This window comes from Neofelis nebulosa, chromosome 3 (genome assembly GCF_028018385.1).
Source record: "Neofelis nebulosa isolate mNeoNeb1 chromosome 3, mNeoNeb1.pri, whole genome shotgun sequence".
Classification (NCBI taxonomy): Eukaryota; Metazoa; Chordata; class Mammalia; order Carnivora; family Felidae; genus Neofelis; species Neofelis nebulosa.
In genome coordinates this window covers 132,525,742-132,543,453 of record NC_080784.1, presented here as the reverse complement: position 1 = coordinate 132,543,453, position 17,712 = coordinate 132,525,742, and the positions used below count along the sequence as shown (strand labels likewise).

Sequence of the window (17,712 nt, the reverse complement as noted above, 5' to 3'; positions counted from 1 at the left end):
TTCTAAAATTTAAACTTTTGTCTCTTATCTAGTGTTTTTAATAATTTACTATAAATTGTTCAGTTATTTTTATCAAAATTACTTCCTCCTTATAAAGGTCCACTTCTCTATGGAATAAAAGGAGACTCAATGTTGTCATGTATTGGAGTCTTAATAAATCAGGTATTTAACAAGTTTTTGGTATCAACAGGCAGGTGTGATTAAAAATCTCTGAAGATAAATTTCTGGATTACAATTTTAATATGAAAATATCTGCAATTTTCTGCCTTATAACAATGAGATATTAGAATTAGAAATTTTGTTATAAATCAGTACTTATAAAATCACTTAATAGAGTTTAAAATTATATACACACACACACACACATATATATGACACACATATATATAACACATATATATTTATACATATATAAACACATATATATACACACATGCTCAATTCCCCAGAACAGATCTGAATCAGAATCTTCAGGTGAGGGAATGGAAAGCACACGGACACTTTTAGTGTTTCAGAATTTACAGGAGCTTCTGTTTTTCATTACTTCATAACAAACTATCCTCTGCCTATCATATTATGGAAATACCTTTAAATGTACCAGCTCTTTTTGTTTTCCTATGATTGTTTTGTCTTGTTTTCTTTTCTTGTGAGTGATTTGATCGAAAAGGTAAGCAGTAAGAAAATGAAAAGAGCATTTGTTCCTCCTGTTGAAGCCACATGCTCCTTTTGCTATAAATACTTGCACATCTGTATCCTGAACCATCTTCCATTGCTAAGAGAAATCGGGAAGACTGTGAGGTGGGCAGTTGCTAAGGAAGATAGGTCTTGATGCTTTCTTCAGTGGTTCTCAAACTTCAGTGTGCATTGGAGACAGCAGCCACGCTTGTTAAAACACAAATTATTGCCCCACTCCAGACTTTCTAAAAATTAGTAGGTCTGGGATGGGGCCTAGAAGTTGTTACTTTCAAAAATTTGCAGGTGGAAAAAAAAAAAAAAGGTTCCAGGGGGTGCTGATACTGCTGATCTAGTGACCCCGGTTTGAGAACCATCACTTCACTTTCTAGTTACTCTCATGGGTAGACTTAGATTCTAGCTGCCAGAAAAATGCTTTCTTACATCATCTAAGGAGGAAAATTGATAAAAATCTATGCAATTATTCAATAGATATATTTGTATGAATTCATTTGAATTTAGGCTTTAAGAACCTTATTGCTAGGACCTAACAGAAAATTAGAACTTGTTGCCACTTACTACAGCCTGGAAATAAGTATAATCTCCCCAAGCTGCAGATTGTTTTCTTCCAAATAAATCATCAATTATACAGGACTGTCTATAATACAGTGGAGAGAAAAAAAGAAACAATATCAAAACAAAAACCTTGAACATGAATGGAAATTTGTTAGTTTAGCTTGATGTCCTGAAGAAAAACAATGGAAAATTCAGTCAAACAACAGAGACTAACTCACATTAATGACAAATATATTATTCTTACTATGGAGTAGAGATCCTTTAGCATTATTGTCACAGCCACATATGCCTTAGGAGCATAATTAACATGTGCCAGAGGCGCGGTTTCAGTGGTACATAATTTCACGTAGTTAGAAGCACAGATACCAAACCCTTGTTTTCTCATGTCTGATAATGCAGACTTCAATGAATACATTCGTTCATTAAAAGTAAAAGTAATCTGCGGTTAAAGATCTGCAAATTACAGATCTACATTACTTGATGTGTTCAATATTTCTAGTAAATTTTCTCTCTAAATTTTCTTCAGTGAAAAACTATATTTCCATCAAAAATATTGATTCGTGGGAAAGAGGAATCAATGCTTTAACAGAGTAGATTTATTTTATAAGCATTTCTATTCTTCTGAAATTTCACTGATTTTACAGGTCTATCCCCTCGAGACATGTCATGTAATAGTTACTTTACTTGTATTCCCTATATGCTGAGTCTCTGTATTTCCTAAAAATCTGGGAATTGCCCATTTATTTACAGATATTCTTTCATTAAGGAACCTGTAGCTCCCCCTTACTTCCAGAGACACCAGTTGGAAACCGCGCTGTTAAACAAGCAGCTTTGTGGCAGTCCATTTATACAGCCACTGTAGCTTTTCACACAGCTGATTTTCAAGTCCCTCAATCATGCAGGCACGTTACGTCCCCCGGTTCGCACAGCTGCCACAAAGTACCATCCATTTGTGCCTAAAAGGAGACCTGAATAATTTTATTTTTGCCAGATTTAGAGCCCTGCGCTTCCAGCCCAAAGTGGACGCACGTTGCCCTCCCCCCGCCCCGGATGGGGGCGAGCAGCTCACTCTGCAATCATCGCAGACCATCATGCTCCTGTACACGGGAAAATGAACGGCAGCCACGGCACTGCTCGGGGTTGGAAAAAATGAGGCAGTCCCAAAGCTTAACTCTCTCTCTTCTTTTTGTGTCTGTCCAGCCCAGGAACAGCAGCACTTGATACACAGCAACCAGGCTGAGAGTCACACAGCTGTTGGCAAAGAGACAGCCAAGCAGGAGCAGCAGAAAGACTGTGGTGACCCAGGTCACAGATTGTAATTACTAACATCCCTAACCCAATTATTGTCAACACTATTTATAACAACTTTGAAACAGGAAATCCCTTGTCTGTCAAATGTCTCATGGTGCCACATTAACATACCTCTCAATCCTTTTCTATTGGTGCCCCACGTTGGGAGAAACCATGGATGAGCTGTAGGTTCCCAGCCTGAAGGGACCACATATAATTTCAAAGCTCTGTGTGCAAACACAGAAGGCGATTAAAAATGCTGTTATACGAGGTTGTAAGGAAATCACAGGCTTCCAAAGTAAGGTCAAACTTTTGTCCTCCAAAGAGTGCAATCATGGAAGTATCTTGATGTGGAAGGAATGATGTGAGCATTTGAAGGAAGTAAGAAGCCTCCCTTCCTTTGATTGACAAGGGATCACCAAGGATATTGATCACTGACTCAGGAAAATCATTGTGCCTAATTGAGAACCTCATGTTGATCCAATGTTGGGAAGCCCCATATTTTCTCATCTTTCTAATCATAAGTATTTTACCATTTCTTTTATTTTTGTTTATTTCTTAATTTTTTTTTTAAATCTTTACTTATTTTTGAGAGACAGAGACAGAGACAGAGTGCGAGCAGGGGACGAACAGAGAGAGAAGGAGACACAGAATCCACAACAGGCTCCAGGGTCTGAACTATCAGCACAGAGCCTGACATGGGGTTTGAACTCACGAACTAAGAGTTCATGACCTGAGCCAAAGTCTGACGCTCAACTGACTGAGCCACCCAGGCTCCCCTTACCATTTCTTTTAGGACTAACTTTATTTCTTAGAAATAGGAGGTTGGTTACTGCTGAAAACCTCTATGTGTTTTCCATAGATCTAGTCATACAAACTAGGGCACTCAACTTGAGAAATGTGACTTAAGGGGATCTCTTTAGGAATAAAGAGACTTAAGGGGATCTTTTTAGGAATAAAGATGAATATATCATAGAAACTGTACTTTTTTAAAGGGGATTAGAATTCAGTATCTTCATAAAATACTATAAAATCCTCCTTGAATTAGTGAAGTGCATGTGTAGAAGTATGGAAACTATCATAGTTATGTTAAATGATTCAAAGTAAATCTGAATCTTTAGCACTCATGAAAGAAAAGCTCAGTAAAGTATAAAATCCTTAGACTATAGATATGACTACATACATATGTGTATATAGCCACACATATTTAATTCTGTAACACTGGATTTGGAAGCAGAAGATGAGGGGCACCTGGGTGGCTCAGTCAGTTAATCGTCCAATTCTTGATTTCGGCTCAGGTCGGGATCCCAGGGTCGTGGGAATGAGCCCAGAGTCAGGCTCCATGATGAGCGTGAGTTTAAGATTCTCTCTCTCCCTCTGCCCCTCTCCCTGGCTCGTACCTGTCTCTCTAATATAAAAATTAATAAATAAATAAACAGAAGATAAGGGATTAGCTCTGCAACCTTTAGCAAGTTACTTTGGTTTTCTGTACCTCAGTTTTGTCACCTCTTAAGAATGTAACAAGAACTCTTTGAGGTTTAAAAACAAAACAAAAAAGACTGAAAACTCTGAGCAAAGTTAGAATATTTTAGAAATATAATATATTATAAACGTATACATTTATATGTATTTTATATTTATATATTATAAATTTTCACCCTTAGTGTAAAGTTCAGGCTGCCATTTGCTAAGTGCACATATGGTAGTCTGTTTTCAAATATATAATATGAACATGATTTATTTGAAATACTTTAAACCTATCACAATATTTGAATATTATGTGTATATATATATATATATATATATTCATTTTTTAAATTCTTCCAATATTCCTTTCTTCTCCATGCAGCAGTGACACAAAAGATGACTGAGCAGATGAACCAGCAGGCAATGAAACTGACCCTTCTGCAAAAGAAGATTGACAATATTTCTTTGGCTGTTAGTGATGTAAGAAACACATACTCCTCCCTAGAAGGGAAAATCAATGAAGATAAAGGCAGAGAATTTCAATCTTTTCTAAAAGGTACAAGTAAAGTCAAATACATTATTCATTGAGTTAAGACAAAAGGTAAATGACTCATTTATCTTTTCTCATATCGCTTTGGAATTTTTTCTTAAGATTGGGTGTGTAAGTCTCTAAGGCTTATGATTTTGGAATAAGATATTTGTAAATCAATCTCTGAAATAATTTGAAACATCTAAATTTTTTGTTGCTGTATAGTCAAATCTTTTACTGAATATTTTATCTAATTTATTTTCATTATGTACTGGTTACATCTTAACTTGTAAAATGAACTGTATTTAATTTACTTCCATCATGGTTTCCAGTTCAAGACAAAGATGAGGCTAAGAAATGATTATCAAGGACTAGATATATGGTTGTCTCAATAATATTGATGAAGATATTGAAGATAAATCAAAAATACATAATTATCCTAGAAATTATCTAGTTTATGGAGTATAATCAATAAAATATATCCTAAAACATCTCAGATGATGGAAATAATAATTTCTTTATAAATGTGAATTAGTTTTGCCCAAGTTTTGTGCTCTTAAAACAGCATGCTGTGTTCCTTTCTGGAGGCTTTACAGGATAATCCAAATCCTGTTAATTCCAGTTGCCAAAATTCATTTTCTTGCAGTTGTAGGACGGAGGTCCTGTTTTCTTGATAGCTGTAAACTGAAGCTTGTTGCCAGCTTTTAGACACAACTACATTTCTTGGCTTATGGCTTTCTTCCTCTGTCTTCAAAAGCCAGCAAGACTGTTGAGTCCTCATGGCATGTGTCAAACCCACTCTTCTACCTTCCTTTTCCCCTTTGAAGGGCTCAGTGATTGCACTGAACACACCTGGGTAATCCAGAATATTCTCATCTCAAGGTCTTAAACCTTAATCATATCTCCCAAGGCCCTTTTGCCAGGTGAGGTAACATATTCATAAGTTCAGGTGTGGACACTTTGAGTGAAACAGCATTATTCTGCCTACCACAGGAATCTATAGATAGTGAATAATTGCTATGGTAGTTTATGCATAGGGCACTATGGGACCATTTGATAGTTTCAACAAATCGAGTCTAAGGGCACCAGTGAAGGCTTCTACAAAAAGAAACTATCTCAACAAATAAGCTATGGATCAAGAGGAATTAATTAGGCAAAGGGGTTTAAGTAATTTGATCACTAGGAATGTCTCACTTCTCTGGGTGTATTGTATGTTTCCAAACTTCAAGATTACTGGTCCTTTCACTTTATTTTATACATAAAAACATCCTCACTGTCCAATCCCATATCACATGTTAGTTTTTCTTTATTTTTCACATGTGGTTTGCAGGCAAAAGAGATAAGGTGGAGGTTTCTGTAACATTTGCCAGTATAGCAGCAACCATGATTTTTTTTTAATTATATAAACAATTAGTGCTATAAAGCCCCTGAAAGAAAGACCCCGCCCTACATTTCTGGCATATCCTCGTTGGCTAAACTTAAACCAATAGCAAGCATGAGAGAGGAATATACTTTCCCTGAAGTGATAGCATGTGAAAGAAAACAAATAGAAACAGTATACAATTGACTATAACCACCATAATGAAATTTGTTTAACAAAATTTGGTTATCATAACCAAAGAGAATTAAAGAATTAGGCCTGTCAACAGCTCTTTGTGAAACTACTAACAAAATTTCTGGCAATGACATGGAAAATATCATACACTCATAACAACATAAACAGCAAAATTCTCCCCTCAAATATGGAAACAAACGAAAATGAAAATACAACAATCCAAACGCTTTGGGATGCAGTGAAGGCAGTTCTGAGAGGAAAATACATTGCAATCCAGGCCTATCTCCGGAAACAAGAAAAATCCCAAATACAAAATCTAACAGCACACCTAAAGGAAATAGAAGCAGAACAGCAAAGGCAGCCTAAACCCAGCAGAAGAAGAGAAATAATAAAGATCAGAGCAGAAATAAACAATATAGAATCTAAAAAATCGGTAGAGCAGATCTACGAAACCAAGAGTTGGTTTTTTGAAAAAATAAACAAAATTGACAAACCTCTAGCCAGGCTTCTCAAAAAGAAAAGGGAGATGACCCAAATAGATAAAATCATGAATGAAAATGGAATTATTACAACCAATCCCTCAGAGATACAAGCAATTATCAGGGAATACTATGAAAAATTATATGCCAACAAACTGGACAACCTGGAAGAAATGGACAAATTCCTAAACACCCACACTCTTCCAAAACTCAATCAGGAGGAAATAGAAAGCTTGAACAGACCCACAACCAGCGAAGAAATTGAATCGGTTATCAAAAATCTCCCAACAAATAAGAGTCCAGGACCAGATGGCTTCCCAGGGGAGTTCTACCAGATGTTTAAAGCAGAGATAATATCTATCCTTCTCAAGCTATTCCAAGAAATAGAAAGGGAAGGAAAACTTCCAGACTCATTCTATGAAGCCGGTATTACTTTGATTCCTAAACCAGACAGAGACCCATTAAAAAAAGAGAACTACAGGCCAACATCCCTGATGAATATGGATGCAAAAATTCTCAATAAGATACTAGCAAATCAAATTCAACAGCATATAAAAAGAATTATTCACCATGATTAAGTGGGATTCATTCCTGGGATGCAGGGCTGGTTCAACATTCGCAAGTCAATCAATGTGATACATCACATTAATAAAAGAAAAGATAAGAACCATGTGATCCTGTCAATCAATGCAGAAAAGGTCTTTGACAAAATTCAGCAACCTTTCTTAATAAAAACCCTTGAGAAAGTCGGGATAGAAGGAACATACTTAAACATCATAAAAGCCATTTATGAAAAGCCCACAGCTAACATCATCCTCAATGAGGAAAAACTGAGAGCTTTTTCCCTGAGATCAGGAACACGACAGGGATGTCCACTCTCACTGCTGTTGTTTAACATCGTGTTGGAAGTTCTAGCATCAGCAATCAGACAACAAAAGGAAATCAAAGGCATCAAAATTGGCAAAGATGAAGTCAAGCTTTCACTTTTTGCAGATGACATGATACTATACATGGAAAATCCGATAGACTCCACCAAAAGTCTGCTAGAACTGATACATGAATTCAGCAAAGTTGCAGGATACAAAATCAATGTACAGAAATCAGTTGCATTCTTATACACTAACAATGAAGCAACAGAAAGACAAATAAAGAAACTGATCCCATTCACAATTGCACCAAGAAGCATAAAATACCTAGGAATAAATCTAACCAAAGATGTAAAAGATCTGTATGCTGAAAACTATAGAAAGCTTATGAAGGAAATTGAAGAAGATATAAAGAAATGGAAAAACATTCTGTGCTCATGGATTGGAAGAATAAATATTGTCAAAATGTCAATACTACCCAAAGCTATCTACACAGTCAATGCAATCCCAATCAAAATTGCACCAGCTTTCTTCTTGAAACTAGAACAAGCAATCCTAAAATTCATATGGAACCATAAAAGGCCCCGAATAGCCAAAGTAATTTTGAAGAAGAAGACCAAAGCAGGAGGCATCACAATCCCAGACTTTAGCCTCTACTACAAAGCTGTAATCATCAAGACAGCATGATATTGGCACAAAAACAGACACATAGACCAATGGAATAGAATAGAAACCCCAGAACTAGACCCACAAATGTATGGCCAACTAATCTTTGGCAAAGCAGGAAAGAACATCCAATGGAAAAAAGACAGTCTCTTTAACAAATGGTGCTGGGAGAACTGGACAGCAACATGCAGAAGAATGAAACTAGACCACTCTCTCACACCATTCACAAAAATAAACTCAAAATAGATAAAGAACCTGAATGTGAGACAGGAAATCATCAAAACCCTAGAGGAGAAAGCAGGAAAAGACCTCTCTGACATCAGTTGTAGCAATTTCTTACTTGACACATCCCCAAAGGCAAGGGAATTCAAAGGAAAAATGAACTACTGGGACCTTATGAAGATAAAAAGCTTCTGCACAGCAAAGGAAACAACCAACAAAACTAAAAGGCAACCAACGGAATGGGAAAAGATATTTGCAAATGACATATCAGACAAAGGGGTAGTATCCAAAATCTATAAAGAGCTCACCAAACTCCACACCCGAGAAACAAATAACCCAGTGAAGAAATGGGCAGAAAGCATGAACAGACACTTCTCTAAAGAAGACATCTGGATGGCCAACAGGCACATGAAAGATGCTCAGCGTCGCTCCTCATCAGGGAAATACAAATCAAAACCACACTCAGATATCACCTCACGCCAGTCAGAGTGGCCAAAATGAACAAATCAGGAGACTATAGATGCTGGAGGGGATGCGGAGAAATGGGAACCCTCTTGCACTGTTGGTGGGAATGCAAATTGGTGCAGCCACTCTGGAAAACGGTGTGGAGGTTCCTCAAAAAAATTAAAAATAGACCTACACTATGACCTAGCAATAGCACTGCTAGGAATTTACCCAAGGGATACAGGAATACTGATGCATAGGGGCACTTGTACCCCAATGTTTATAGCAGCACTCTCAACAATAGCCAATTTATGTAAAGAGCCTAAATGTCCATCACCTGATGAATGGATAAAGAAATTGTGGTTTATATACACAATGGAGTACTACGTAGCAATGAGAAAGAACGAAATATGGCCCTTTGTAGCAACGTGGATGGAACTGGAGAGTGTGATGCTAAGTGAAATAAGCCATACAGAGAAAGACAGATACCATATGTTTTCACTCTTACGTGGATCCTGAGAAACTTAACAGAAACCATGGGGGAGGGGAAGGAATAAAAAAGAGGTTAGAGTGGGAGAGAGCCAAAGCATAAGAGACTGTTAAAAACTGAGAACAAACTGAGGGTTGATGGGGGGTGGGAGGGAGGGTGGGTGATGGGTAGTGAGGAGGGCACCTTTTGGGATGAGCACTGGGTGTTGTATGGAAACCAATTTGACAATAAATTTCATATATTGAAAAAAATAAAAATAAATAAAAATAAAAAATAATAATTAAAGGGAAAAAAAAACTCCCCTCAATAGGAGGCATTAGCTGTGTACTAAGCACAATTGATTATGAAAACCAGAGAGCTAGTTGTTATTGAATGGTCATTTAGGCAACAGAAACTAAATCCCCCCCACGGAACTGCACTTGCCTAACAAGACCACATCCTCTTCTCTTGCTTACTCTACATCCAAGGTGAGAAACACTGTGTATCTACTAGTAGCCATAGAACATGTTCAACATCAAATGCCCCAGTTCCTTAAGAGGTACCTGAATGTTATGAATGGGCCATACATTCAAAACCACAGAGGAGCAACCAAGGTGTCTGATATCATATCTATCTGTTAAGTCACCAAACGCAATGTCCTCTTTTAAGAGGTAGAAGCACATGAGTCACATGAAACAGAATCAAATAGAGTTAAAACTATGTTCCCACTCAGATATTGACATAAATCACTTTGACATACTTTCACAAAATCAGATTCTTACACAGATGATTTTTAGCAACAAATTCTTGATATATTAAAGCTCCTTTTCTAGAAACAATAATCTGTTGTTAAGCTATTAGTCTATTTGATTTCTTTTCAGACACTGCTCTGATTTTGCCCTTAATCCAATATATTTTTCCATTAAAGATTTAAGACATAATAGCTAAAGCACCTCCCAATTTTCATTTTCATCATTCACTTTTTTTTTCCTAGTTACCTTCATCAAGATTCTGAACTAAACTTTACCTGTTCAGTGTTTTTACCTCTCACTCTTCTTATCCTGACTTTCAGATCACATAGTTTTTGTTGACTGAATTTAAACAGCTGTTTTTACTGCCCACAATTAATCAATTCACTTACACTTCAGTTTTATTTTACCTTTTCAATCTTGAAAAATATTTTAAAGCCAAATGATAAGGTTATAAATTCCAAGAATGTCTGATCCCTAACCTTAAATATTTTATTGTATTTCATCAAGCCATCATGAAAACTTAAGGCAATTTTAACTAACAGGAAATGACTAAGTGATATTGTGGGAAGTACGATTAAAAAAAAAACTTTACTGGGGGCGCCTGGGTGGCGCAGTCGGTTAAGCGTCCGACTTCAGCCAGGTCACGATCTCGCGGTCCGTGAGTTCGAGCCCCGCGTCAGGCTCTGGGCTGATGGCTCAGAGCCTGGAGCCTGTTTCCGATTCTGTGTCTCCCTCTCTCTCTGCCCCTCCCCCGTTCATGCTCTGTCTCTCTCTGTCCCAAAAATAAATTAAAAAAAACGTTGAAAAAAAAAAAAAATTAAAAAAAAAAAAAACTTTACTGTTGAGTAGTACCTTACACTCAATGAAGCTAATATATTCTATTTTTAGTGTGAGAAATCTAACTTTCCAAATTTTATTTTCTGTGTAGCATAGAGAATATCCTCAACGTAGATTTTTTGTATATGTAGGCAACTGGTTAAATGCTAAGTAAAATTTAGAAAATAAAAATACTTATTTTTCAATTACATACAAACCGATTTTCAATGACTTATATTTTTTGGACTCTTAAATGTATTTCAGTTTCTGTTATGTTTAGAAATGTAAAATAACTTTCTTTTCTTCCCCCCCCCCCCCCCCCGCAGAAATACTATTCCCTAAAGATCAGTTAGCAATATTGACCTTTAGGGTATAGGATTTCCAGGGAGATGTTCATTAATGTAAACAACATTTACAGCTTTATCTTTTTGCCAGATTAATATCAAGATGCTTAAGCAACACATCATTCTATTTGCGATAATTGATCTTTCACATACTTTTTATATAAGTCTCTTATGCATCTCAAATACTTTTTAAAACATGCTGACAAAATAGAGACATGTAGAGACTATATATTTTTATTTTATAATTACCCTTCTTAAATACGCTTTATGATAGCCATAACATTTCACAATTATGTACACTTCCTGTTCAAAATGCTTTGTAGTATGTTGCCGATATTTTACATTACAGCCATTGCTACATTGTGAATTTGAGTGGAGATATCTTCCATTTATATGTGCTTCCTAGCTACGTACCATAAGTAAACCACAAGCATATGTTTTATTTTTTCCCATTTCCCTGTTTTTGTATGTAACATGTTTGGTTGGTTGGTTTTTTACATTTTTAAATACTCATTTCCTATTCTGAATAGTTCTGAGTTCTGAGTACTTCAGGACCCTTTTCCTTTTCCTTTTTTTTTTAAGACCACTTTGAGATGTCCATAATTCTGATGTAGGATCAGTCCATGCTTTCTAATACTGGATATACTAATATGTGTTTCAGTAGTAGCAAGTTTACTCTTATTTTTGTTAAGAATTAATGTCATATTATGACAATTGAGGGATATCTTGAATTCCTATTTTCATGTGATTTGTTTTGTGATCCCCAAACGCCTCATTATTATATTGTTGTTATAAGCTATCGTTGAATCTTGTGACTGTTACTTGATATTGTTCCTCATTTGGAAATGTCATTAAATTTCTTCTCTGAAGTCAGTTTATTAGTTTTTATGAGCTCAAAACACAAGCTCTGAAACCTAATTACTAGAAACCTAATAACATAGTCATGAGATAACACCAGGTATTATTTACTGAGGCAGAAAGCCCAAAGCCATTTATTTTCATACCAGACTAAGCCTGGAGTTAGAATAGTAAGGTACAAGGGCCTATTAATTGAAATCAGTAGCAGTTTCTTCATATCTTTTGTTTATGGTTCTGGTACGTTCTACACCACAGTTGATTTCTTCCTTCAGTTTTACCAATTAAGAAAGTGATCTCCTATGAACTATAGTAACTTTTAAAATTTCATAAGTAAATGTAGCAAAGTACTTTTATTATTATATGTTATTAGGGTTTAGTCCCAAACTCTGTATCTGTTTAGAGATATCTAAAGTTTATATAATTAAAATCATGTATCATTTATTGTTTTTTTAATATTTCTTTCTTTAGGTCTAAAATCCAAAAGCATTAGTGATCTGGTAAAGAATATAGTAAGAGAACAATTTAAAGTTTTTCAAAATGAAATGCAAGAGACTGTAGCACAGCTCTTCAAGACTGTATCCAGCCTATCAGAGGACCTTGAAAACACCAGACAAATAATTCGGCAAGTTAATGAATCCGTGGTTTCAATAGCAGTCCAGCAAAAGTCTGTTTTAATGCAAGAAAACAGGCCCAGTTTAACTGATATACTAGATCTAAAGAATCACATTGTGAATATAAGACAAGAAATGACTTTTACATGTGAAAAGCCTATTAAGGAATTAGAAGCAAAGCAAATTCACTTAGAAGGTGCTTTAGAACAGGAACACTCAAGGAGTGTTCTGTATTATGAATCCCTCAACAAGACTCTTTCTAAAATGAGGGAAGTACACGAGCAGCTTTTATCAACTGAACAAGTATCAGATCAGAAGGGTGTTCCAGCTGCTGAATCACTTAGCAATAATGTCACTGAGTACATGTCTGCTCTACATGAGAATATGAAGAAGCAGGGTTTGATGATGCTGCAAATGTTTGATGATTTGCACATCCACGACAGCAAGATTAACAATCTCACCATGGCTTTGGAGATAGAGAAAGAATCTGTCAGAAGTGAATGTGAAGACATGTTATCCAAGTGCAGAAATGATTTTAAATTTCAAATTAAGGACACAGAAGAGAATTTACAAGTTTTAAACCAAACATTGGCTGAGGTTCTCTTTCCCATGGACAATAAGGTGGATAAAATGAATGAGCAGCTAAATGATTTGACTTACGATATGGAGATCCTTCAACCCTTGCTTGAGCGGGGAGCACCATTTAGAGAGACAACGACATATGAGCAACCAAAAGAAGCAGTAGCTACAAGGAAAAAAGTGGAAAATCTGATTATTGCTGTCAACACCCTAAATATTCTTATCAAAGAACTTTCAAAAAGACACAACTTACTTAGGAATGAAGTGCAGAGCCGTAGTGATGCCTTAGACAGACGTATCAATGAATATGCCCTGGAAATGGAAGATGGCCTAAATAAGACAATGACTATTATAAACAATGCCATTGATTTCATTCAAGATAACTACATGCTAAAAGAGACTTTAAGTACCGTAAAGTATGATCCTGAGGTCCATCACAAATGCACCCAAAATATGGAAACTATTTTGACATTTATTCCTCAATTCCAACGTTTGAATGATTCTATTCAGATGTTGGTCAATGACAGTCAGAGATACAGCTTTGTTTTGCAAGTTGCCAAGGTCCTTGCAGATAGTACTAAAGATGAGAAACTAAGTCAGTCCAACTTTCAAAAGATTTATCAAATGTTCAATGAAACCACTTCCCAAGTGACAAAATACCAGCAAAATATGAGTCATTTAGAGGAGAAAATACTCTCAGCCACAAAGATTTCCCAAAATTTTGAAACTAGGTTGCAAGGAATTGAGTCTAAAGTGACCAAGACACTCATACCTTATTATGTTTCACTAAAAAAAGGCAATACGGCTACAAATGAGAGAGACCAAGGTATTCAACTGCAGGTACTAAGTTCCAGATTTAAGGCACTGGAAGCAAAATCCATTCACCTTTCAATTAATTTCTCTTTACTTAACAAAACTCTGCATGAAGTTTTAATGATGTGTCATAATGCTTCTACAAGTATATCAGAACTGAATGCTACCATACCTAAGTGGATAGAAGGTTCCCTGCCAGATATTCAGCTTCTTCAGAAAGGTCTGAAGGACTTTGTGGAATCAGTAATTGAAATCAAAACTCGAATTGCCATATCCAATTTAACTTGGTATGTGAATCAAACATTGTCTGGTAATCTTGCAAATATTGTCAAGTCTCAGAAGCAAATAAAACTATTGCCGAAGAAACCCAATTCACTTAAAAAACCAACAGGGAATCTTACCACTGTCCTGATAGGCCGGACCCAAAGAAACACAGACAACGTTCTAGTTCCTGGTAAGCTATTGCTGAAAAAATAAGTTTTAATCTCTTTCAATTTAAAGGGTACTTAGTAGATCTGTGTGGTTTATCAAGTCCATAAAATATAAAAGGCTCTTTCTTGAACTTGGGTAAATAGTTAAGTAATTCAAAGGTCACTGATGTGCCATTTGAATGAGATTCCATCCGATGTAAATTAAGCATCAAAACAAAACAAGTGTTTATAATGCAAATATTTGTCTACATGTTTCTTAACTTTTCTTTTTTTTCTTTTTTTTTAATGTTTATTTTTGAGAGAGAGAGAGAGAGCACTAGCATGGGAGGAGCAGAGAGAGAGAGGGAGAAATAGAATTTGAAGCAGTGTCCAGGTTCTGAGCTGTCAGCACGGAGCCCAACATGGGGCTTGAACTCACGAACCATGAGATCATGACCTGAGCTGAAGTCAGACGCTTAACTGACTGAGCCACCCAGGTCCCCTCTTAACTTCTTTTCTGACAAGACCTCTATAATACAATCAAATTTGCCCCTGTAGGACATTTTTACTTGCATATGTAATTAAGAAACCTATTAGATAATGAGCTCCTGGATGAATGTGACCATACTAAGTCTTATTCATTTTGGCATCATCTGACAAAATGTCTGGTATGCAATAGCAACTCAGTAAATATCTGTTCAATGACTGTCTGATTGAATGACTGCATAAGTGAGCAGGAATTCAGTTGGGTAGATCACAGAAAGCCATGAATGCCAAGCTAAGCATCTTAGTTCATTTAGGCTGGTATAACAAAATACCACAGACTGGGTAGCTTTCAAATAACAAGAAATGTATTTCTCAAATAACAAGAAATGTTTTGGAGGCTGGGAAGTCCAAGATCAGGGTGTCAGCCTGATCATATTCTTTTTTTTTTTATTTTTTTTTTTTTTTTTATTTTTGGGACAGAGAGAGACTGAGCATGAACGGGGGAGGGGCAGAGAGAGAGGGAGACACAGAATCGGAAACAGGCTCCAGGCTCCGAGCCATCAGCCCAGAGCCTGACGCGGGGCTCGAACTCACAGACCGCGAGATCGTGACCTGGCTGAAGTCGGACGCTTAACCGACTGCGCCACCCAGGCGCCCCAGCCTGATCATATTCTGATGAGGGCCCTCTTCCTGGCTCACAGCTGGGGATTTCTGGCTGTGTTCTTACATGGTGAAAGTTATGAGAGAGCTCTCTGCAGTCTCTTTTAAAAGAATGCTAGGGGCGTCTGGGTGGTTCAGTTGGTTGAGCATCCGATTTCAGCTCAGGTCATGATCTCACAGCTGACAAGTTTGAGCCCCGTGTCAGGCTCTGTGCTGATAGCTCAGAGCCTGGAGCCTCCTTCTGATTCTGTGTCTCCCTCTCTCTCTGCCTCTCCCCCGCTCATGCTCTGTCTCTCTCTGTCTCAAAACTAAAGATAAACGTTAAAAAATTAAAAAAAAAAAAAAAAAGAATGCTAATCCTGTTCATGAGAGCTCCACCTCCCAAAGTCTCCACCTTCTAGTATCATCAACTTTGGGATTGAGAATGTCAACATATAAATTTTGGGTAGACACATTCAGATCACAACACTAAGGCATTTAGACTCGATTTTGTAAAAAGTGGTCTTTGAAAATTTGGAGCAATCGGTTGGGTGTGGTAAGAACTGTATCTCAGAAGCATGAAGTTAGCAGTAGTATACAACATGTCTGCAAAGCATGAAACTAGAGATACCAGTTAGGACAGTATTAGAACAATAAGAGCCAGATCTAAGAAAGAGGTGGTTGAAACAGAGGGGACAGATGTGAGACATGTTGCAAAAATAAAATTAATAGACAGCAGAAGAGTGGACAAATTGATGATCCAAGGCAGCAACAAATCATGACTCGAGTCCTAGTGGTCTCAGTAAGTTTCTCTGTAACCTTACTCAAGTTCACCTGTCTGGGTCCCTGTTTCTTCTTTTTAAGTGATGGGATGGCATTAGGTGTTTTGTTGAGCTCACTGGTAGAAATATTTGCATAATGCATTATTGTGAAAAAGGTGAGCTAATTACGGCCTGGATGCGTGGCACTTGGGGAGGGAGAAACCTAGAATATTCTGAGGTTTTGAATTTGGGAAATGAGAGGGTAGCAATATCATTAATAAAAGTTGTAAACACCCATAGAGAAGCATAAATTTGGGAGGAAGGCGGAATTCAATGCAGTGCATATAAACTACTTAATAGTCTCTCTGAGAGAAGTGTTTTATGAATATGTTTGGCACATAAATAATATTAAATAATCTTTCCACAGTGAAAAGAATAGCTACTGATTCTCACTAAAAGAAATGCCAGTGTGCCTCTCACATGAGTCTGCTGTTAAATTATACGCCCAGTTGGATGAATTTTTTTATTTTATAGCTTTCTAATTATGAGTGATCATTATTCTAATATCATATGACTTCATATTTAATCTCTGGATGTTTTGATAATATTAAATATCACAGAATAATACAAAGTCGAATTGTTTCTTGACTACCTAAATTATTGTATTTTACTTATGACTTCCTTCCAATTAGTCTGACCCAGGAAGACTAACCTGGTCATGTGCAATCATAGAATAAACGATTCAGACTTACATGTTTCCAAGGCAAAAGTAGTAGTATTTCATTACAAGATGTTCTTATAATAATTATTTTAAATTTTTTTAATGTTTATTTATTTTTGAGACAGAGACAGAGAATGAACGGGGGAGGGTCAGAGAGAGAGGGAGACACAGAATCTGAAGCAGGCTCCAGGCTCTGAGCTGTCAGCACAGAGCCCGACGTGGGGCTCGAACCCACGGACCATGACATCATGAACTGAGACGAAGTCGGACGCCCAACCGACTGAGCCACCCAGGCACACCTATAATAATTATTTTTAAAAAAATAATTAGTTGTTCTTTTTTGCATTTTATTTCCATCTTCAGTCTTCCTGTGAACACTGCAAATGGGTTTCAGTTAAGCTCTATAGTACATGTGATCACACAGCAGGCAAACCATGTCATTTTTTTTTTCTTAAACCAAAAAATACCTGGATCCATATAGTAAGTATAAAATTTGAATAGCTTCAAAATTAGTTGAGGTAAAATGTTTAATAGAACTTAAGAACTTATAAACTTTTATAGTATAAAGAATGCATGTTAGGAGCTTAGGAAAATTATATTTAGATATTTATATAGCAGCTGACTCAGTATTGGGCTTAATGGGCTAATAATTAACTTAGTTCTGATCCTCTTTTTTCCAATGATGCC

General features: G+C 36.5%; 1 protein-coding gene across 3 annotated transcripts in view; it reads left to right on the top strand.

The window, feature by feature from the left end:
* MMRN1 (multimerin 1) overlaps positions 1 to 17,712 on the top strand; it is a 67,389-nt gene that overhangs the window by 35,962 nt on the left and 13,715 nt on the right. For 2 of the 3 annotated variants that reach the window (XM_058721907.1, XM_058721906.1), the window contains 3 exons: positions 2,449 to 2,553; positions 4,388 to 4,561; positions 12,474 to 14,462. In XM_058721907.1, the coding sequence (XP_058577890.1) occupies positions 2,449 to 2,553; positions 4,388 to 4,561; positions 12,474 to 14,462 (2,268 nt within the window). The remainder of the gene's footprint in view (positions 1 to 2,448; positions 2,554 to 4,387; positions 4,562 to 12,473; positions 14,463 to 17,712) is intronic. The other variant, XM_058721908.1, reaches the window with a different exon arrangement.